Source organism: Mustela erminea, chromosome 7 (assembly GCF_009829155.1).
Source record: "Mustela erminea isolate mMusErm1 chromosome 7, mMusErm1.Pri, whole genome shotgun sequence".
NCBI lineage: Eukaryota > Metazoa > Chordata > Mammalia > Carnivora > Mustelidae > Mustela > Mustela erminea.
In genome coordinates, this window is record NC_045620.1 from 106,789,885 (window position 1) to 106,813,915 (window position 24,031).

The following is a 24,031-nucleotide window of genomic DNA, read 5'->3' on the forward strand; positions in this document are numbered from 1 at the left end:
AAACTGACACTCCAGTTTGTCCCTGTGTCAGTTTGTCCCTACTTCCCACCAAATCAAGTCCAGTTTGAGCTCACCACCTTCCCTCTCAGCCAGAGCTCTGGTCTGCCTCCTACACTAGACCTGGCTTGCTCAAATCCTCTCCTTTCCTTGCTTCCTCCCAAGTTTCCCCATCAGCAAAGCTCAAACACTATTTCCTCAAGTTGATCCTTCTTTAAAAGCAAAGGATATGGGTTAGTAGATCAGATCAAGACAAGGAAGTGGAAATAGATAGTTTTCAGTTGCCAAACTGGTCACCTGGGAAGTGCTGATGGTCAAGGTAAAGTGGTCAGTTGTGTGTCAGCCCCTACCCAAGGAAAACCACATCCTGGTACTTCCACCTGTCAACCCTAAGTAGAAACAGTCTTCAACTTTCCGATCAGGAAGAAACAATAAGCCCAATATACAGGATTTCCCACCACCATGTGTCCAAAGACAAACACTCTTTTGTACCAATCTTTATATATTTATTCACACATTTGATAAAAATGTCACAGTTAGAAGTGAAATCATTACAATGACATAAGTAACCGTACAGACCAACCCCAAGTACAGAATCGAGTTGCCAAAAATCAGAACATGAGCAACACAGCTCCTTAACACCTGTGCATTCACACATTCTTGCCCACACCCATCCATGCCCCAACAATCACAGATGCTAAGTTCAGACATAACCCAGGGAAACCTTCCCTGGCTTCTGTCAAGTCCTGGCGATGAGAAGAGAGAAATGATCAATGAAAAAGAAGCTGGAACTGCTCGATTTATCTCTCTGTTCTGCCCACCACTCAGAGAAGGCAAGACATGAAAGATGGGGAAAATCATTTCCTTGGCACAAAACTTATCAGGCAACAAAAAAGTCTAGGGGTTTAAGTCAGTCTGAGGTTTAGATCCCCTTTTCAACATCAAAGGATAGCAAGTGGGAAAAAAGGGAAAAATCCAGCCATTTAAATTGTAGGGGAAAAAGAGGAGGGAGTATTGAAAACTTGATCCCTATTCTCCTGTCAGACTGCAGCATGACCAAAGCAAAATCAACGAGGCCAAACAGCATCTAATTGTGACTTTACCCAAACAGCATAGTTTGCTTTCACTTTAACTCTGAAGAGAGAAAGAAAAATTTTTCAGAGGAACAAGAGGTTCATGTAAACCACATCCCCATTATATTAGTATTTGGGGAAAGATTACATCTATTTGTTCACATGGCTTGTCTACAGCTCTGAGAGCTATAAGGGAGTGGCCCAACCCCCATTCCTCTGCCTTTAGCCTTCCAAGATGGACAAGTCCTCAGCATCCAGTCAAACCTGAAGTCTAAAAATGCCTAAATCAAAATGGTGTTTTCTGTACAGTGGGATGATGGAGAAATCCTATTCCACTTCCCAATTCCTAATTGACACAAAGCTTTAAAAAAAACAACCACCCTAAAGTGTGATGTTTTTGAGCATCGCCGTTAACCATATCGAAACACTGATAACACAGAAAGCTACCATCTGAAAGGACTCATTTCCCAGTGTTCTTGGTGAATGAGCTAAGGAAGGAGGCGATGATCCAAATACATATAGTGCATGAATACAGAAGAACTGGCCAATGCAAAGGAAACTGCTTTGGGTAGGGCAAGTCAATGGGTGGTATTTGGGAGGCAGAGAGAAAATTTCTTGGTACAAACTTGATGTCCCTAAAGATATAAGCAGGGTGAGGACAAGGCACTTACACTGCCAAACAACAGTTCACATCCATTCAACACTTGTACTGTTACCAAGAACACTCCCAATGCCCCCTCACTGAAGACTCAACCAGCCAACTGCACTTTCCATTTGGACCTTCAGAACTGAAGGAAATCCCAAGTGCTGCAGAACCAATGGTGGGAACTGGAATGTTGGCAGAGGAAACTACTCAAAGGAAGCAAAAAGAAGTTGTCCCCTCTGGCCTGAGGTGAGAGGTTTGTTCCAGATTAGCTCAGTGAAATACTGAATTGCAAGATGCTTGGCCTGAGAATATGACAACGCCCACATGGATGCCTCCTCCTTCTGTTCTGATAAAGAGCAGTTAAGGGCTCTGAACACAATCCGACACCAGTTACTGAGTTATCTTGCACTGGCAGTTACAGCAGATGCCTTCTAATACATGTCCCCATTCTGTAGCAGATAAGGGACCGAGACAGGGCTAGAAGCAGCCTGTCCTTTCTTATCCCAAAACCTTTCAAGCATACTCGATCCGGGCAGGGCCACAACTACCCTCATTCTTCCGCTCGGAAGACGGAGTGGTAGCTTTGGCTTCACTACCGGTTTCCAGAGGCTTAGACGAGATATAGTCCTTTACTTTGATCTCCATGTTCTTCGCTTTAAGAGTGGCCATGTGCAGCTTCTCCAGGAAATCTGGCATGCCTGGTGGGAGAGAGAGAAATTTGGGTAGGCTGAAATACAAACCAACAATAGGGTCAAAATTAGATGGCCTATTTCTTTCATAGCAGGGAGCCAATTCCTTCTTATAGAGATCACAGCCTGATTAACAACCTGTGAGTCATAGTTGCCTCCCAAAATGTATCTAAATAGAAAAAATATTTAAATGCATTAATGTACACAGTCCATATTTAAGGAATTAAGCAAATGTTCTCAAAACTCCCTTCTGGGCACATGTTGCTTTCTGAAACTCCACAATATTCATCCTTCCAAAGCCTAGCAGGAGGCTTCAATATCTTTGCAATATTCAAGATCGGGCTTGGAAGGATGTTTAATTTCCCCAATACTGCTCCCATAAGACAAGCACTAATTCTCTTGCTTGCCACTTAGAGCTAGAGAAAAACAAAATGCTTAGCCCAGGTCCCAGGCCCTGTATAGAAGTACCCACTCACCACTGGAAACCATCCAACTAACACAGTAGCGAGGAAACACAGTCTGGGGATTGTCACTGTATGTCAACAAGTAGTCAAAGCCATTCTGGAAAAGAAAAACAGCAAAAAATTACCCACCATAATAGCTTCCATATCCAGTACCAAAGAATAATCACAATCTGATTCTGGAGCAGACCACGTCAGTTTTTTACCCTATGCAAAAAAGGAGTAATATTGAAGACTGCATAGGTTGCTATCCATAGAAAGGCCAGCCTACAAGACTGGTGCTCGGGTGGTGTCTGGGAACTTGGTTCCAAGTATTCCCAGTCAACAATTAAGTGTAAGAGTGACCCCTGTTTCTTGTCTGTTCATGCAAACACTACAGTTTATGCCAAATACCTGCTTTCTTTCTGGTGCATCTCAAATTTTGGTATGTGCTATGAAAAGTATCCCTATGTAACCAGCCCTCAGTAAAAATCTTGGGTGCGGACCCTCTCATGGGCTTCTCTGGGCAGAAACATCACAGACATGTTGCTCTATTTTTGTTGCTGGAAGGAAAATGTACTCTGTGTGACCTCTCCCAAGAGAGAGAGCAGGAGGAAGCCAACATGTGGATTCCTAGACTCTGCAGGTCTCTTCCCTATGATGCAGGTATGTATCCTTACTATATGACTATATACATCTGCGTCATGAGTACAAATATATGCTGAGTCCTATGAGTCCTTCTAGCTAATTTTCAAATGTGGGTTGGTCTTGAAAATTCCAACACATATCTTCAAAAAGTCAAAGGTCTTAATCTTTACCAAAATGGTATAAACTCTACTACTACTATGACTAATAACAGCAAACATTTATAGAGCACTTAATGGTGAAATGCTTCCAACTTGGAACAATCCTATAATGTTGGTACTGTTACCTCATTTAACAGAAGAAGAAACTGAGCACTAAGAAGTAACTTTGCCCAAGGTCACCTACATACTCAATGACAGCCAAGATAAACCCAAAATTCTGACTGCAGGGCCTATGTACCCATTCTTTTTGGCTCAGCCCTCTCATTGCCTATTACAGTGAAGGACAGGGAATTAAGATTTCCAGGGGTCTTGATCCTAGGAGAGATCTGTACCAATTATGCTCCACACAAAGGAGTTAAAGATAACCACTTTTATGTCTGCACTTTTTAAAGCAGACTGGCCACAACTCCAGGTGGTAGAACTACACTTTAAATTCCCATGCTATTTTACTCCAAAGTCCATCCTTTCCCCCCCACCTCAATGACCTGTGTAATCTTTTATTTATTTACTCAACATGTATTTAAATGTCTGCTTCAGGGGCACCTCGGTGGCTCAGTCACTTAAGAGCCTGCCTTTGGCTCAGGTCACGATCCCACAGTCCTGAGGTCTAGCCCTGCATCCGGCCCCATGCTCAGCAGAGAGCCCAGTTCTCCCTCTCCCTCTGCTGCTGCCCCTGCTTGCGCTTGCTCTCTCCGTCAAATATATACATTAAAAAATACATATTAAAAATAAATAAATATATGTATGTCTGCTTCATGTCTGGCACTGTGCTAGGTACTTAGAGCAAACAAAAATGTACTAGTCCTTGCCCTCAAGAGCTTTCAATTAATAAAAGAAATGCCATAACAAAGATACCGAATGAATACTATGGAAGTAAAGAGAAAGGAGAGGGATGTCTGGGTGGCTCAGTTGGTTAAGCATCTGCCTTTGGCTCAGGTCATGATCCCAGGGTCCTGGGTGCTATGAGAGAAGACTGCTTCTCCCTTTGCCTGCACTTCTTCTGCTTGTGCTCTGACAAATAAATAAATAAAATCTTACGAAAAAAGATAAAGGAGAGGTAAAACCTGTATAGTGGAAACAACAGTATCTACCACAAAGGCTGGCTCTAAGGCTAAATGAGTTAATACATATAAAAGACTTTATTCTTCCCATAAAACAGACTGGGAAGTCAAGAGACCTGGGTTCTCATCCACCACTGTTTTGTATTTTAAAAAAGGAAACCAAACAAAAACAATGATTACCCACTGGATGAAGGAAGGAACAGGGATATAAACAACATCACTCTGAACAGTTTTTATTTTATACATTTGACTTCAGGAGCATAAACTTTTTCATAATTTAATAAAACAAAATTAAATTTAAAAAGCAATTATCTAAAAACCAAAAGCAAAATAGAAAATAGGGAACCTAACTATGAACTGAGTCAGCAGGAAATAGCACAAGGAGAGCACCTATTTCAAGTAACTTTAAAACTAGTGTTTTGAAAAAAAAAAAAAAAAAAAAAAAAAAAAAATAGTTGTTTGTACACTGTGTACACATCCTAAGAATAAAAAAATACAAATTTTAAATCACCACATCACTAATGATCTTGGTGTATTATCCTGAGGCTGGTTCGTGTGTATTTCAGATTAAAGCAAATAAGTAGTTATGTTTTGGTGATGAGTTGAGTTGAATTTTCCAGCACAGGTAAAGATGATCGATGTAAGATATAAAATATAAATAAAAATTCTCCAGGGGCACTTGGGTGGCTCAGTCATTAAGAGTCTGCCTTCAGCTCAGGTCATGATCCCAAGGTCCTGGGTTTGAGCTGCGCATTGGGCTCCCTGCTCTGTGGGAGCCCTGCTTCTCCCTCTCCCACTCCCCCTGCCTGTGTTCCCTCTCTCACCTTCTCTGTCAAATGAATAAATAAAATCTTAATAAATAAATAAAACCTCTCCAGTCTGAAATATGAATTAAAAATATTAGCATGCACCTTAAAATTTATCTTTTAAACAAATAAGCAGCAAATATGTATTACTTAGTTCTAGCCTCTGAAAAGGTCTTTAAAGACAATGAACAAGCCAATAGCTATAGGTATTCCTAGAAGCCACGTTCTGGTTTTTGTTTTTGTTTTTTTTTTTTATTTTAATTTTATTTTTTAAGATTTATTTGAGACAGAAAGAGAATCTCAAGTAGACAGACTTCCTGCTAAGCGGGGAGGCTGATACCAGGCCAAATCTCATGACCTGAGCCAAAATCAAGAGTCGGATGCTTAGGGTCGCCTGGATGGCTCAGTGGTTTAAAGCCTCTGCCTTTAGCTCAGGTCATGATCTCAGGGTCCTGGGATCCAGACCCACATCTCTCTGCTCGGCAGGGAGCCTGCTTCCTCCTCTCTCTGCCTACTTGTGATCTCTCTCTGTCAAATAAATAAATAAAATCTTTAAAAAAAAAAAAAAAAAGAGTTGGATACTTAACTGACTGAGCCATCCAGGCACCCCTAAAGATTTTATTTTTAAGTAATCTCTACACCCAACAAGGCGCTTAAACTTACAATCTGAAGATCAGGAGTCACATGCTTCATCAAATGTGTTTAATTTAAATGACATCTTAAAAGGAACCAGGGCTCCCTAAAAGAAATGCTGATTTCCAGGTTTACAACTAAAACTTTACAAGATGAACCTGGGACATCTTATAACATCAGAAAATGAGAAAACCTGTGGTCAAGTCAAAAGAACTTAAGCCAGTTACTAGGAGGCTCCCAATGGCCCAAACTGGGACAATATGAGTCTTGGTAAGAATAACTGTAATGTGGGGCCCCTGGGTGGCTCAGTGGGTTAAAGCCTCTGCCTTCAGCTCAGATCATGATCCCAGGGTCCTGGGATGGCCCCGAGTTGGGCTCTGCTCAGCAGGAAGACTGCTTCCCTTCCTCTCTCTCTCTCTCGCTCTCTGTGTGCCTCGGAGGCCTACTTGTGATCTATCAAATAAATAAAATCTTTAAAAAAAAAAAAAAAAAAAAGGAGTAACTGCAATGGAGGGGTGCCTGGGTGGCTCAGTGGGTTAAAGCCTCTGCCTTTGGCTCAGGTCATAATTCCAGAGTCCTGGGATCGAACCTGCATCGGCTTCTCTGCTCAGCGGGTACCTGTTTCCCTTCTTCTCTCTCTCTGCCTGCCACTCTGCCTACTTGTGATCTCTGTCTGCCAAATAAATAAATAAAATCTTTAAAAAAAAAAAAAAAAAAAAAAAAAGAATAACTGTAATGGATTAAAACTAACCAAACATGTTAAAAAAAAAAACATAAAAACATGTTAAAAAAATATAAAAACATGTTAAAAAAAAAAAAAACATTAAAAATGGGGCGCCTGGGTGGCTCAGTGGGTTAAAGCCTCTGCCTTCAACTCAGGTCATGATCCCAGGATCGTGGGATTGAGCCCCGCATCAGGCTCTCTGCTCAGCAGGGAGCCTGCTTCCTCCTCTCTCTCTCTCTGCCTGCCTCTCTACCTACTTGTGATCTCTATCTGTCAAATAAATAAATAAAATTAAAAAATAAAAATAAAAATATCAAAAAAATTACAAATAAAATAAATAACTGAAATATCTATTTAAGTCTTCTATTGGTTCTTCTATAGCAAAGACTAATGGTATTTCTTTAAAACAAAACCAAAACTTAACCTTTGGAGGATCCTTGGTTGAAAGGACCAATTCATTATTTTGAAACTCATAAATAAAGGAAACAAATCAACCTTCTCTTACTTCCCTTTCCTATGTAAACTAAAGGAAAAGAAACAGTGAGAAATTTTTCCCTAATGTATTTCAACATATGGAAATAAAGGAATTACAGAATCAGCATTTTGTTATACCACTAATAAAATAATGGATCTCAGCAATAATCAATCATTTCTAAATTCACAAAGAAAGAGACAATCAAACGTCACTTGCCTTCTAATAAAATGGTCTTGCCCAAAACAACCCACACCAGAATTTATTTAAGCCTCAGGTTTGAACAGTAACTAACCAACACCCAGCAAAGACAGGCAGGAGACATAGGAATATGTTAGATGACACTATGGATATTACCGGTACACAATCATCAAGATCCAGGACAAAGAACCCTGCTTCTTAAACAAATACAACGGGGGGGGTGGGGGGTGGGGGGGGTGGGGGGGGGGGACACTGACTGACTTCAAAAGACTCAAGAGATATTATGAACAAATTTTCAGTGTCTCAATCATACTTGGGTCCTGATTCAAATAAATGAACTCCCAAAGAAATTCATGGCCAATCAGGAAAATTCAAATTTGATATTAGGGATTATTAGGACACTGAGGTTATGTTTTCAAAGATCACTTTTCTTTTCAAGATAAATACTGAAGTATCTATAGAAGAATTCTTCTATGGTTTCTTTTTTGGCAAAGCTAGAAACTGCTTCAAAATAATCAGGACAGCAGCAAAAAGAGATAAGAAAGGATACAGATAAAACAAGTATGGCCAGGAGTTGATCCCTGTTGGAGCTGGGGATGTATACAGAAGGTTCATTATACTATTCTACTTCTTTATCTTTCATATACATTTCAAATTTTCCCTAATAAAAAGTAAAACAGGGGCGCATAGGTGGCATAGCTGTTAAGCATCTGTCTCTGGCTCAGGTCATGACCTCAGGGTGCTGGGATCAAGCCTTAGGGAGCCTGCTTCTACCTTTCTCTGCCTGCAGCTCTGCCTACTTGTGCTGTCAAACAAATAAATAAAATCTTAAAAAAAAAAAAAGTAAAACAAATGAACACCATACCCTGGCTCAAGGATCTACTTTCCATCCGGCAGTCCAAATGCAGCTGCCTGATTTTCAAGTACTCTCTGTACATGGTCAATGTAATTTATCACTCCTCCCTAATCTCAACCTTCCTTTCTAAGTGGTGAGTCTCTGAACATATCCGTGGCTCATTCCTGTCTTCATCTTGCGTATATCGTGTCCTCTGCATTTCCTGTTTTCTCCAGTTTGCCTTTTCACAAGAACTAGCTCGAATCTTATCTTTTTCTTAAGAGCTTGTGACAAATACACTAAAAAAACTATATAGATAACTCTTATTGTTACCCCAAATCAGCTAAAAAAAATTATTTGGTCCCTACTTAGATGCAAGACACTCTGCTAGGTGCTAAATGATGCCTTAGCTGCTTCACGGCCACAGTTTCTAAAGGAAGCAATGCTGGAACTCAGTTCAGTTTTTCTCAAATAGGAAATAAATAGACAAGGTCCAAATTTCAAAAGCAACATAAAGGGAAAAGTGAGGCCTAACTCGGCCTCCCCTACTATCTTCAGCCTGACCCAGGATCCCCCTCCTAAAGAAGACAAGACATGGACAGTAGCCCTGCTTCTTGTTTTGTCTTCTAAAGCAAGGACTTTCAAACATTTTTAACTGTAACACACTGTAAATAATCCTTTATGCATTGAAACCAGTTCCCTCTCTCAGCCTCCTACACACACATTCACACATACTTATAAAACTGAAGTCTCATGAAATATGGTTACACTTGGATGATTTCTATTCTATGTTTTCTTTTTTTTTTAAAGTTGATCATAATGTACTAAATTAATTTTGTCTTCCACTAATGGGTAGCAATCCCAGGTTTGAAAAACACTGCTCTAAAAATAGCATGCAGGGGTGCCTGGGTGGCTCAGTGGGTTAAAGCCTCTGCCTTCAGCTCGGGTTGTGGTCTCGGGATCCTGGGCTCAAGCCCCGCGACAGGCTCTCTGCTCAGCAGGGAGCCTGCTTCCTCCTCTCTCTCTCTACCTTCCTCTCTGTCTACTTTGATCTCTGTCTATGAAATAAATAAATAAATAAATAAAAATCTTTAAAAGTAGCATGCAAGTAAACACACAGATCTCCCAGTTAAAAAACAGTCTAACACCACACTGACTGAAATGAACCACCATTTCTGTCATATTTGAAGTTCCACTCCAAGGAGTATAAATAGAACAACTTGTTGAAAACAAAACCACACTAAAGCATACAGTTCATATAGCTCAAAAATAAAAGTAATGGGGAGAAATAAAGCCTTTATAAAGTGAAATACAACTAAAACAGCAACCAGTGAAATCAATATGTAAACTCAACACAAATTTGGCTTTAAAAAAAACAACACTCCCTAAGCTAAGAAAAATATTCTTCTCAAAGAAAGGTCAACAGAATTTTAAAGAAGGCCGAGAAGATTACTCTAACGCTCTCATTTTACAGACAACGAAAGGAAAGTCCAGAAAGATTTTGGACTTTCTGTTCTGCCAATGTATTCTGCCAATGGTGGTGAAATTTTGATGGAAAAGGTGCTCCCTTCAGCTTCTGAAGAAGGCTAGTGACAGACCACTGTCTTCTCCTGTCTCTCACACAAACGGGGGTCAGTGGGTGATTAGTACTCTGACCTGGGGAATCTTCCAGCTATGCCACCCTATAGCAGTGGTTCCCAAACCAGGAGCATCAGCCTCACCTGGGAACTTCTTAAAAATGAGAATTCTTGGGCCATACCCAAGCACTGTATGTTAATAAGCTCCAGCAGACTCTGATGCATGCCAAGTTTGAGAACCACTGCCCTTCTCAGTTCAGACAAAGGGCATTCCTTGAGAAAAATCCAAAGCCACTACACATCATCTCTTGGATGATATAAAACTCACCTCATCAAATGACTTGTGGGGACGGATAACCATCTGGGATTCATACGATCTGACTCTTACAAATTCTGGAGACTCTGGAACACTAGGGTGCTCCACAGCTCTGGTAAGGAGAAAAGTTAAGGAAACTCTCAGTAATGTCTACATACAAGAAACAGCATGAGAGCTACAGTTAAGAGGAAAATCTAGAAAGCTGGCTCTAATTTTTAAAGTAAAACAGAAGAGTCACTAAAATGAATGAATACAAACTAAATTCTAAAAACAAGTGAGTTTCCTTGGTGATAACTGGCTCACAAGGCTTCGTGTTGAAGAGAACAGTTCCTTTTTAAATTATCAACACAAAGGAACTAAAGAAATGGTTTAATGAAAAGCTTACATAGATCCCTTCAATATTCCTAAACTGTGGTCACCAGTCACAGCCCACTAATGGTCTAGCTGGGATGGATGGGGTCCTAGCATCACTCATAACAGCACTGAGAACATGCAAACTCCCAGCAGACATATTTGAAGGACAGTTAAAGGAACTGAGCAGGAGCCACAGGAAACCACACATACCGTGACACCAACACCATCACATTGTTTTCCTGATCCACGCTATACCGTCGAACATAAACATAATCCCGCGAGTACATTGGATACTAAAGAAAAGGATAGGCAGAATTAGTGTTCTGCCCCAAATGGATGTGACAAAACTAAAAACAGTAGTAAAAATACTCACAGGAAAATGGGTTACCCAGTGAAGAACCTCAGAACCACTAACCACATCCCTCTCAATCACTTCCAGCTTGATTACCAGGGCATCCCACTTTTTTCTATACTCTGTATCCAGCTGCAGAAAGAGAAAAGATATGAAGACCCAGGAAATCCAAACCAAAGTTGCAGAAAGCTTCTCCAGATTCTTGGACCTCTGACCCAAAGCCCTTCTTCTGAAAGTTACTGAATCTAAAAGTGACAAAATGTGAAAGACATGGCTGTGTTTACTATAGATAAGTCTCTTAAAATTCTTTCTTACAGACCAACAGCATTACCTGAAATTAATCTTATTTAAAAAAAAAAAAAGGGCAAAGGAGAGGAAATGTTAAGAAAAAAAATACCGTGATAGATATGTCTAGGCAAAATATAATATGTGTAAAGGCGAAACAATTTTTTAAAGTTTTAAACAGACAAAAATCCCAAAAGTATGAGCAGACACCTCACACAAATGAATGCAAGTAACATGTTTTTTAATTTCTAGCATGACTACGAGGTAGGGAATTTCAAAGTAAGACACATACAAATCCAAACTAACAAAAATTCAGTGCTTGGCGGGGGAAATGTGCACTAGCATATTACTATTATACTGTTATACTGATCAATTAATTACCGAAAACCTGACAAAACAGAGAAATATCCAAGAAGGAGAATATTTTTTTAATAGAACTCTGGGTGATCCCATCTTTTCACACATTTTCCCCCAAGGAAGAAAGTAGTCTTTGAAGAGACAGTCTTCATCTTTATTAAATAAATACCTTCACTATGGAAATGTTCCAGATTACTAAATCTGACCGTATCTGTACTGAAGAGGAAAATGCTATGCATTACTGCGTCAACAGATAAAAACCATAATACAAGCAGAAGATAACCTAAGAGCTGCATCCATGTTAAATTTATAGACTTTGATAATGACACCATGGTTAAGAGAATATGTCTAATTTTAGGAAATACACACTGAAAGATTTTGGAATAAAGGGCCACACATGGAACTTGCCCTTGAATTATTTAGGAAAAAATAACCATAAAACCTTATAAAGTATACTAAAATCACTCAAATACATTCTTCTATTTAATCTTCCCAACAGCCCTGTGAGAGGACAGAACTGCACTCATTCCACCAGAGAAAGAATGGTAAGTCCAATGTTTACCCAGATGCTATCAGACATGAGATGAAGGGTACAGAGACAGACGGATGTACTGAAAGCATGTCCTAAGTTGAAGAAATTATTCATGTGGACAGTGGTAAGTGGAAGAAATATTTACTCACCTGAACATTGAAGAACTGCCGGGGTGTTACATCTGTGTAGGTTCCAAAAACTAGAATGACAAGGAAGAACAAGCGATGTCTGCCACACCCTCATCATTCATCTTATTCCTATCGCTTAATTGCATTTCAATTATAGAGTACTGACAGATCTTAAAGGCAGATTCAGAAACTAGACGTCATATTGGGGCAGCAAGTAAGACAAAGACAACCTACAGCAAAGTACAGTAATGAAGACACTGAGAGGCTTGTCATCTGGGAGAAGGAAAACAAAAAACAGGAAGCCATGGCAAATTTTCTGAGCAACAACCAGAATAGTTAGAGTATGAAGAAAAGAAGTCCTGTACAACTGGCCAATCATGGAACACACCTACAAGGCAGCCAAGCTGGGCTCACCTCTATACTGGTAAAGGTGGGTGCCTGTAATTGGGCGCCGCCAGAGCTTAAAGTGTTTCTTATCCATCACCATCTCCCATGGTTGCTCTTTGCCCCCTAAATCTTCATTCCCTTCTCTCTGTGATTTTGGTTCTGGAGGGTGGCGTTCAACTCCAGAACGCTGAAACATATGTGACATTTCTTCCAACCGTTTCATCTCATCAATGGATCTGCAAAAGGAGAAAAACAAAAGGAATGGTACAGGTGGTTGTAGTCAATCCTGTAAAATGAAATGTCTACAGAAGGACTTGTATAAGAATGGTGTGGGTTGGAGCGTCAGGGTGGCTCAGTTGATTAGGTGTCTGCCTTAGGCTTAGGTCATGATCTCAGGTTTCTGGGACAGAGCCCTGCATTAGACTCCCTGCTCAGTGTGGAGCCTGCTTCTCCCTCTCCCCTCCGCCACGCCCCCTTCTTGTGCGCATGTGCTCTTTCTCTCTCAAATAAAGAAATAAAATTTTGGGGGGCGCCTGGGTGGCTCAGTGGATTAAGCAGCTGCCTTCAGCTCAGGTCATGATCTCAGTGTCCTGGGATCGAGTCCCGCATCGGGCTCTTTGCTCAGCGGGAGCCTGCTTCTCTCTCTCTCTCTGCCTGACTCTCCGCCTACTTGTGATTTCTCTCTCTGTCAAATAAATAAATAAAATCTTAAAAAAAATAAAATAAAATAAAATAAAATTTTTTAAAAATGGTGCGGGTTTGAAAGAGTATAGAGTGCAGTGAAAACTCAAGTTCCTGAGTTTGAATCCCAGTCCAATATTCATTAACTAAAACATTACTTAATCTCTATTCTTTTTTTTTTAAGATTTTATTTATTCATTTGACAGAGAGATCACAAGTAGGCAGAGAGGCAGGCAGAGAGAGAGGGGGAAGCAGGTTCCCTGCCGAGCAGAGAGCCCAATGTGGGGCTTGATCCTAGGACCCTGAGATCATGACCGGAGCCAAAGGCAGAGGCTTAACCCACTGAGCCACCCAGGCGCCCCTAGTCTCTATTCTTAATCTGTAAAATGAGGATAACAGGACCAACCTCAGGGGTTGATTATAAAATTTAAACAATTATGTATTTTTCCTCTTCTTTTAAAAATATAATTCACATTCCTAAGAATCATCCTTTTTTACAATTTTTTACAATTCAATGTTTTTTTAGTATTCTCACAAGGTTGTATGACCACCAACACTAATTCCGTAACATGTTCATCATCTCCCCCAAAAATCTACACACATCAGCATCCATTCCCCAGTCCTGCCTCCCTATAACCCCTGACAACCACTAATCTTTTCTGTCTCTATGAACTTCCCTACTTTGGACAATTCATATAAAGAGAATCATACGGGGCACCTGGGTGGCTCAGTGGGTTAAGCCTCTGCCTTCGGCTCAGGTCATGATCCCAGGGTACTGGGATCGAGCCCCACATTGGGCTTTCTGCTCTGCAGGCAGCCTGCTTCCTCCTCTCTCTCTGCCTGCCTCTCTGCCTACTTGTGATCTCTGTCAGATAAAGAAAAAATCTTAAAAAAAATAAAAATAATAAAAAATAAATAAAAATAAAGAGAATCATACAATATATAGTCTCTAGTGTCTGGCTTTTTTTACTTGGCATATTTTCAAAGTTGATTAATGGTATACTTTGTTCCCTCATTTTTTAAATTGAATATATTTCATTTAATGGATATCTCACATTTGTTTATCCATTCATCAGGTGATGGGCATTTAGGTTCTTTCTACTTTCTGGCTATTATGAATAATAATGCTATAAACGTTTGTGTAGAAGTTTTTCTGTAGACACGGGTTTTCAGTTCTCTTGAGCGGATTCCTGGGTGGATTTGCTGAGCCATGGCAACTCTATTTTTAATCTTTTAAGGGAATGCCAAATTAGTTTATAAAGCAGCTGCACCATTTTATACTCCCAACAGGGTTCTGACTGCTTCACCTCCTTGCAAACACTTGTTATTAGACAATAACTATTTTCCTGATTCTAGCAATTCTCGTGGGTGTGAGAAGTATCTCTCATTGTGGTCTTTGATTTTTATTTCCCCAGTAACTAATGATGCTGAGCATATTTCCAAGTGCTTATTGGCCATTTGTGCATCTTCTTTGGAGAAATATCTACTGAAATCTTTGCCTATTTTTAAGTTGGGTTGTCTTTTTATTGTTGAATTATAAGAGTTTTTATATACCCTGAATATGTCCCTTACCAGATATGATTTATAAATCCTTTCTCCCATTTTGTGAGAGAACATCAGTTTTTTAATAGAGGCCCTTGAGGAAGAAGTCTTTAATTCTGATAAAGTCAAATTCATCTACTTTCTTTGATTGCTTATGTTTCTGTGTTATAGCTAAGAAGCCATCACTTCCTTATTCAAAGTCATAGAGTCATGTCTGTTATTTTCTACTAAGAATTTTAGTATTTAAAAAAAGTGTTTTCATATTAGTTTACACTCTGATCCATTCTGAGTTAATTTTTGTGTATGATGTGAGGTAGGGGGTCTAAATTCATTATCTTTGCATGTGTACCTCCCGTTGTCCCAGTGCCATCTGAAGACTATTGTTTCCCCACTGAATTGTCTTGGCACTTTTGTAGAAAATCAATTGGCCATTAAGTTTAGGGTTTATCTCTAAATTCTCAATTTCAACAATTTATATATCTATCCTTATGCCAATATCATATGATATTGGCATATCTGAAATACTACAGGTTGGTATTAAATTTTCAAATCAGAGAGAGTGAGTCCTCTAACTTTGTCCTACTTTTTAAGACTTATTTTACCATTCTGGGTCTCTTTCGTTTCCATGTAGGTATCAGGATCAGCTTGTCAACTGGCACAAAATAGTGTGCTAAGATTCTGATAGGGATTGTGTTGAATTTATAGATCAGTTTGACTAGTATTGCTATCTTTACAACATTAAGTCTTCCAATACATAAACACAGAACTTCCCGTTTATGTGTTTTAAAATTTCTGACAACGATCTTCTGTAGTTTTCAGCAAAAACATGGAGTACAATGTTGCAGAAGTGGAGAGAGCAGACATTTTTGTCTTATTCCTGATCTTAGGGGAAAAGCTTTCCGTTTTTCACCATTACACTGTTAACTGTGTTTTTTGTAGAGGCCCTTTATCATCTTGAATGCTTTTTATTTTCTTTTATCATGAAAGGAGATTCAACTGTCAAATGCTTTTCTGCATATACTGTCATGATTATGTGGTTTTTGTCCTTCATTCTATTAATATTGTTTCTACTAATAGTGTTGTACTAAACTGATTTTTTTTAACAAGATTTTATTTATTTATTCGACAGAAAGATAGAGAGCACAAGTAGGCAGAGCGGCCGGAAGAGGGAGATGGAGAAGCTGCTCTCCGTGGAGAGCCCGATGCAGTACTCAATTCCAGGACCCTGGGATCATGACCTGAGCTGCAGGCACCCAGGTGCCTCTAAACTGATTTTTTTTTTTAAAGATTTTATTTATTTATTTGACAGAGAGAAATCACAAGTAGATGGAGAGGCAGGCAGAGAGAGAGAGAGAGGGAAGCAGGCTCCCTGCCGAGCAGAGAGCCCGATGCGGGACTCGATCCCAGGACCCTGAGATCATGACCTGAGCCGAAGGCAGCGGCTTAACCCACTGAGCCACCCAGGCGCCCCTAAACTGATTTTTATATGATGAATTAACCTTGCTTTCCTGAAATAAATCCCACTGTTCCTGTTCCTTTTCATATGTTACTGGATTCCATTTGTCAGTATCTTGTTCAGAACTGCCTAAATCTTTAAAACATTCTAGATAATACCAGATTCTTCGTGTTGTTGTCTATCTTTTAGGGACAAATACATATAAAGACATAGAAAGAAATGCAATACAACAAACTGAGATAGATAATCTGGGGGACAGAGGAGATTTCGACTGGGTAAAGGTACAGAGGAGGCTTTAACTATAGTATTTTATTTCTTAAATACAACTATATTTGGGGCTGCCTGGGTGGCTCAGCTAGTTTTGCCACCAACTCTTGGTTTGGCTGAGATCTTATCTCAGCATCCTAAGATGGAGACTTGCGTAGGACTCTGCTCCTGCGCTAAGCACGGAGTCTTTTGGGGATTCTTACTCCTTGTCCTTCCCTCCCCCCTCTGCTCTGGTCCTCCTGCACTGCATGTGTGCTCTCTTGCTCTCCTTTTAAGCTCTTTAAAAAATATATAACTGCATTTGTAACATTCACATTAAAGTCTTTTTTTATCTGAAACATTTTAAGTCCCCCCCCCAAAAGAGAAAGCATGAGTGGGTGGGCAAAAGGAGAGGGAGAGGGAATCTTAATCTTATCCACATAGGACCTGGTTAAAATTCTCTCTCCCTCTGCCCACCTCTCATTCTCTCTCTCAAATAAATACTATCTTAAAAATAAAAACAAACAAACAAAAAAAACCCCATGGCTTGTATTTTCCACTTAACCTCTAAAATAGCAGTTAGGAAAGAAAGATGGCTGGCTGTCTAGAACATATACAACTTCTGCTATTCAAGACTGAAGAAGACACCAACTCTAATGCATTCTGTCTAAAATGGCCACTCCTCTTCAACTCTCAAAAAACCAAAAGTTCAAGGTTAACTTCCAGGCAGAGTTAACCATATATATTTACTTTAATTCTGTACAGACACATATCACATTATATTGTAATTAGTCCATCTCTGTATCTGCCTCTTTTACTAAACTATGAATTCCCTAATGTCCCAGAATGTCTTTCATATCCGTATTTCCAGTTCCTAGCAAGTACCTGGTAAACATCAGGCACTCAAATGTTTACTAAGTAAACTGGATAAAAATGAAAGTAGGCCCCAATAATTCAAATTCTTATTAAAAGACTGCATTCATACATTTTAAAAGATAAAAATTCAAAGTCATACTGGTAACCCAAGATTAAAAGTTTAGAGCAACCCTAAGTGATGGTGACTATAAAGATCTGTGTTCTAGTCCTGGCTCTGCCAACTGGCTGTGTGATCTTATGTAAGTCATTTTACCTGTAAAGCCCTCTCTTTTTCCACCTACAAAGTTAGGACATTATTTTTTTGAAGGTTTCTACTGGCTCTAAAATTTCATTTCTCCGAATTTTAAACTTTGGACTTAGATGAAAATACTTATACAGGGGACATTTTGTTGTTTTAACTGCCCGATATCTTTTCATATTTGGGAGGATCCCAAAATAGGTGGGATACAGTCCCCTCTCAAGCCCTAGCAGTTAGAGAACAGCACCTAATTTAAGTAAGGCTAATTAGACACTTCTGCTAGAGAATATGAATTTTGAGGAAAGGCACAGGATCTTTTGCAGATTATTCTCAGCAATCTTAAAGGAGCTGAGTGTCCACCAGTGCAACCAATCTAGGGAAAATAAAACCAGCAACACTGCCCTAAGGAGATTATCCCTACAGCAGGTCCTGGCTGTTCTCCTGGCCAACCTGTATTCTGGCCTTCTTGTCAATGCCCTGAGTGACCTAACACCTTTAATTAATCCCTTTGATTAATGCCTTTCGGCTTAAGTCAAGCAGTATCCGCTTCATTTCCAACTAAAAATCCTAGCCAGTATAATTTATACTGATGTTCTGACTAAAAAAGTATAACCATTTTTTAAAAGTTTTAATTTGAATTAAAAACTGCAAAACAGGATTCACTGAAAACACAGAAATAGGGAAGGAACTGTACAATACACAATAGGATCTTTCAGGAGAAAGCAAAAGCAAAACCACAGCTAGACTTGCTTAGAGAACAATTCAGGCATCACATGGCACCAATTATGAAACTTTTCAGGACTAATAAGGCATTCTTCAATAAAAATTAAACATCACCCTTGCATGTCATTCTTATCACATAATGAAGGGCAGAAATGCCTTATTAAAAGTACATCAGAGACTCATAAAATTACATAGTAATAAGATTTTAAGAAAATTAAACTATATGACTATATGCAATATTTTTAATGGCCTTCTAAAGTGGTACAAAGCTTCAGACCCATTACTTAACCAACCTCTCCTATATAATTAAAGGTCACGAGGTGCCCTTGATTAAAATTATGAGACTAAATCCCCAGAGGGGGAGAAAAATGTCTTGTGCAGGCCATGACATTCATTCTTGAAATAACACAAACTAAATGCTAGCGCAAGACTGCATCATAAAATGCAAATGATGCCTGTCTCTGATTCAACAATCTCTGAAGGGTCTCAGCTTCTAAATACTGACAGATTGGACCTAATTAGCACACAGGTACCCAAAGTGACTCACTATCGTGTATGTGGACAAAGGAAAACCTCTCACCATACATCTCTTTAGCCTGCTGTGCTAAATCCTTATTTGGACAGGGTGGGTGTCTAAACCTTATTATCTGAGACTTAAAAAATAAGACAGGACAAAAGAGATTATTCCCAAAATAGAAACAGCAGATTCGTAAGAGGATCAAGACAAGACACGCAGTACTGCCCTTACTCCAAACCTAGAGTCATTTCAATATGTGAGAAAGGCTGGACTGAGAGGTATGGAAACTGAAGGCATAAAACTATTAAAACAGAGTAATAAGTATAACAAGTTTTGGCTCATGGAGGAGGTCCTGCCATCAGTATACAGACTTTGATATAAAGGTCCAAAATGATTCAAATGAAGCCATCCCTGTAATTAGTAATTCCAGCAAGACAACTGCCTCATTTCACATAATCCCTCCTTAAATTCCAAAGTACTGTCAAAATTAGAGACTTTCAAATACATTTGTCATGAGACACAAGAAATACAAGACATCAGCTAGTTCACTGCAATTCTGGGCCAACTGGTTAATGGTAAAATAATGAAGACAATGTCAAAAAATTCAAGTCAGATTTTATGTAATTCTGATGCTCTAAGAAGAATATGTCAGTCAATAATCTTTAACAGTGGCAAAAAAGAAAAGGACTTTTTGCTGATCATTTATCTAGCTAATAATACACTGAAAAGTTAAAATTGTTCTAAATACCCTGAGAGACAAAAATGGGAAAGAATTTTCTTTATGAAATTTTACTGGCACTTATTTACTCAAACTTCTGGAGCAATGGACTGTAACTTTTTTAAAAAGAGGAGGGGTTAATGGAACATTTTCCCCGAGCCTTTCATATTTCTTAACTTCCTTCCTCTTTTTGTTCCTGTAACTTCTTTTAAAAAGATTTTATTTATTTGTCAGAGAGAGAGAGAGTACATGGGCGAGCAAGCACAAAAAGGGGGAACAGCAGGCAGAGGAAGACGACGACTCCCCACTGAGCGAGGAGCCCTGATGCAGGACTCAATCCCAGGACCCTGGGATCGTGGCCAGAGCCAAAGAGAGATGCTTAATCGATTGAGCAACCCAAGGCACCCCGTCTATAATTTTTTTTTTAATGTTTCAAAGCAATAAAAAATTACTACTGTATCTTTTCCATAAAATCTGCCATGGGCTCATAGAACGAGTGATTCTGTACCGAAAATACTGACTGAAAGTTACTGTTTGGACTTAAGCGAAACCAATTGGTAAGAATCATAGACCAAGCATTGAAAGACTGGATTTCTACACCTGGTCCCCATTTGTCAGTCAAAGTCACTTTGTACAAATTAGTTCTTTTCTCAGATTTTCTTGCTATTGCTAGATAAATGAGATTCTATTTGTTAAGATGTTCTTTAACACAAGAGAACTGAAAGTAAAGTTATTCCTTTTCATTCTGAATAGTACTCAAATAACGTAAAAGAAAACATATACAATATTAAGGTACCCATTCAAAGAAAGTTCTAGGACAAGAAGGTACAGAAACAGCACAGAAGAACCAAATGCTATGATTTAGCGGCCATGGTACAATCATGCTCTTCTTCCATTATACAATAGGGATAAAAAAAATGCACTTGTCCCAAGGCACATTCAGCCGTGCTCTATTATGGAAGCCACCCAAAATCCTTTCACTATAGCAAAATCTGAAATTTTCTAAACTAGCTATGACAACCACAGAAGTGGCTCCTTTAAAGCAAACTGAATACTTAAGCAAAGAAAGTTAATCTGAATCCAAAAAAGTTACTCAATAAGACAAAATATTAGAAACACGAGAAACCTATAAAACCACTTTATAATCAAGATATAGTCGAACAGGGTATTTGTCGCCCTAGCAAGGTAACAAACATTTTTTTTTTTTAATCCTCAAAATGGACACCATCAAAATATTTTTTGAATGCTTTTTTTAAAATTTTTTAAAAGATTTTATTTATTCACTTGAAAGAGAGAGATCACATGTAGGCAGAGAGGCAGGCAGAGAGAGAGAGTGGGGGGAGGAAGCAGGCTCCCCGCTGAGCAGAGAGCCCTATGTGGGGCTGGATCCCCTAACACTGAGATCATGACCTGAGTCAAAGGCAAAGGCTTAACCCACTGAGCCACCCAGCCGCCCCGGACATCATCAAATTTTAAGTATATGACTGAATTCAGGCCTGAACTGGAAAACAAACCATAAACGAAAGCCTTTGTTAAATAACAACTCTGGAGGATCAAAAAGGCACCTTAAGTGTTCTGACTGACCTTAATCTGAGTTTATGATATTCCCAAGTGGGTTAATAGAGAGCTATACCTCTTCAGGAGTTGGATTAGAATAAAAAATGTTTGAACTGCCCCTAGGTTTCAGAAATAGCCCAAAGAGGGAAGAAAGGGAAACTGAATACCTAACCTAGTCATCAACGGGTCTCTTTCTACCACCGTGGATAGTACTACTGACTCAAATGTTTACCGTGTTTATCTTGTTTTCTTCTCCAGCTCCTGCTAATGGCAGACCTACTAAACAGAGGCTCCAGGATATACTGTCCATAAAAACATACGAAGTAAGCTAAATCAAAGAATGTCATCTACCACATGGACCCCCAACACTATTCAATTCCCACCTCAAAACATCTCCCCTCCCTTTTCAGCAGGTAGCCAGCCCTTTAATGGTCTTTCTCCTCTCTCCTAAATAGATCCAACAGGGAATTTTCCTCCCAAACTTAACTACTGTGAAACATAGATATTTCATCATCAAAAACAGAATGAAAATTCAAACAGTTAATTGATAATTTCTTAACTTAAAAATTTTCTTCCCATAAATATTCTCACACCTGAGCCTGTTTCATTAGACCAATGGACAAGTTGCAAAATGCTAACAGAAATTAGACAAACTACCTATCATGCTTTACTACATTAAAATTTTTATGGCTAAAACTGTTTTAACTTTAAGTTGCATTTATACCCTCAAGGTGGACATTTGGTAACTATTAAATTTTTTATCTACTAATCTATATAAACTAATAAGATCTACTAATAAAAGAATCAGAAAACCACAGTCTAGAACCAACCACCTATTTTTGTAAATAAAATTTTATTTGGAAACAAATTTAGGGGGAGGGAAGAGCAGTTTAGAAGTATCAATTAAAAGTAAATGCAAAGACACCGTAAATAAGAGCTAGATCAAATCAGAGCTAAATCATGAGATTACTTGAAAACTGTAAGGGCTCAAATTTAAAAACCACAGATTAACAAATTCAATCGGTGGTACCGCATTTTTTCACAGAAGTTTTGATGAAGATGACAGCGTGATTTCAGAGCCTAATGAAACAGTATTTCCTAAGTTCTCGCTAAAGCAGCAAAAATCTGGCCTAATTTTTGCAGGTTAAAATACTGGGCTCCTGGTTTATCTGAGGAAGACAAAAATCCCTTCCAGCCGAAAGAGTCACGATAACACAAGAACCCTCCGGGCATTTCTCACGAAATTCCAATTGGAATGAAGTAATTTTGTAACTGTATAACCATACCCTTAGGTCAAATTTAAAACCTGTTTTGAGTTTACACCTTTCTGGATGAGTTAAAGATTACGTGAACCACGGGTTACATGCCTTCAATATCTAATTTAATTTTTACAAGGTTATTTCTTCGGTGTCACGCTCCCTATTCAGTCTTCCCTCCTACGCTAACCTATACTTCGTTATTTCTAACCCGACACGTGAAATTAACACGAAGAGCAACAAAAAACGTGTCTTGCTAAAACAGGATCAAGTTACTGCATCGCCACTTCCAGTCCCTGCGGATAAACGGGAGACACTGAGCCTAAAGGCAGGCCCCAGGGTTCGCCGTGCCAACCTCCCAACAGGACCGGCCCCCACCCCAGCGAACAGAAACCACCTCGCCGCAGAGCTCACCTCTGCAACTCCTCCTCCTGGATCCTCTCCTCGTCCCACACGAACACGCCAGCCAGCGCCGCCATCACGGCAGAGGCATGGCCAGGACGGCCTCGCAGCCGGCGCCAGAGGCGACCGAGGAGGACGCGGCGCGAGCTCTCTGAGTAAAGGCGGCCGTACAGCTGCGCGATCTGCTGCGCGCGCCGCACACGCAGGCCCGTCACGAAGCGGCACTGATTGGCCAGCAGGGCGAGCAGGCCCCCGCCCCGCGCCCCCGAGCGCCCCGCTGCCGCCGCGCCCGCCAGCCAGGCGGCCAGGGCCGGCGGCCTCCGCAGGAACATGCCGCCTGCGCGCACCCCGCCCAGACCCCCCTACCCAACCCCCCCGCCGCTATGCCCGCCGCGCGCCCGGAGGCGAACTAGGCCTCCCTCACAGGGCAGAAGGAACGAGCCCCGGAAGGCGCGGCGGCCTGAGGCCGAGTGCCCCTAACTGGCCGACCCCGAACTCGTCTCACGATCTAACAGGCTTTTCATCTCTCTCTGCAGCAACCGCTGAGGAAGAGTCCCCTTTGCGGAGAGAGTCGGTCATGGCACAGCCGCGGGGGCGGCCCCGCCACCGCGGCAAGAGGCGTTCGTAAGCTCGAGCCGGGAACCCTACGGGCCGACGGCTGGGCGGCCCCGTTGGCCCCTGCCTCCTTGGCGTCCTCAAAACGGCGCCAGGGCTCGGGGAGTAGAGATTCTGGAAAGCAGCAAGGTAGGCGGCTCAGTCAAGGAAGCAGGTGAGGTCCCGGGCGTTCCGCGTCCGCCACATGCACTGCTCGCCCACAACCTACTCCCCTCGCGGCCGCCCGAGCCCTGATTGGGCGAGGCCCGAACTCCTCGGTGCTGATTGGCGCTGCCAAGGACTCGTCACCGCTCCTTCCCGCCCCTCAGTGCGGCGTGCCGGGCCCGGGCTAGCAAGGTAGGTGGCGCACCAGAGAGCTAGTCAAGGGCGCCCCGGAGTTTGACCCGCAGACCCTGCTGCCGCCGTCGCCGCCATATTCCGGCCGCCAGTCCTCACCCCGCGTGGGGGCGCGACCAAGTGCAAGTTAGGTTCTTGGACGGTGCTCAATTGGTCTGAGACGGGGGAGAGTCGCCTCTTTCAGTTATCTGAGTGTA

At 40.7% G+C, this 24,031-nt stretch overlaps 1 protein-coding gene across 1 annotated transcript; it reads right to left on the minus strand.

Moving 5' to 3' along the window:
• Positions 1-481: 481 nt before the first annotated feature.
• On the minus strand, positions 482-23,728 carry STARD7 (StAR related lipid transfer domain containing 7). Its single transcript, XM_032352828.1, has 8 exons — positions 22,896-23,728; positions 12,699-12,907; positions 12,306-12,355; positions 11,004-11,114; positions 10,841-10,923; positions 10,289-10,388; positions 2,882-2,966; positions 482-2,414 (listed from the first exon to the last, which is right to left on the minus strand). Exons 1-8 carry the CDS (start codon positions 23,213-23,215, stop codon positions 2,230-2,232), a joined length of 1,143 nt encoding a protein of 380 aa, XP_032208719.1. The 5' UTR covers positions 23,216-23,728; the 3' UTR covers positions 482-2,229.
• Positions 23,729-24,031: the final 303 nt, after the last annotated feature.

What these genes read in the sequence shown, in the direction of transcription:
- STARD7 (XM_032352828.1), bottom strand. Translation starts at nt 23,215, where the DNA reads ATGTTCCTGCGGAGGCCGCCGGCCCTGGCCGCCTGGCTGGCGGGCGCG. An exon ending in CAGGAGGAGGAGTTGCAGAG is followed by an intron (nt 12,908 to 22,895) that starts GTGAGCTCTGCG and finishes CTCCTTTTGCAG; the next exon opens with ATCCATTGATGAGATGAAAC. An exon ending in CCCACAAGTCATTTGATGAG is followed by an intron (nt 2,967 to 10,288) that starts GTGAGTTTTATA and finishes TTTCTTTTCCAG; the next exon opens with AATGGCTTTGACTACTTGTT.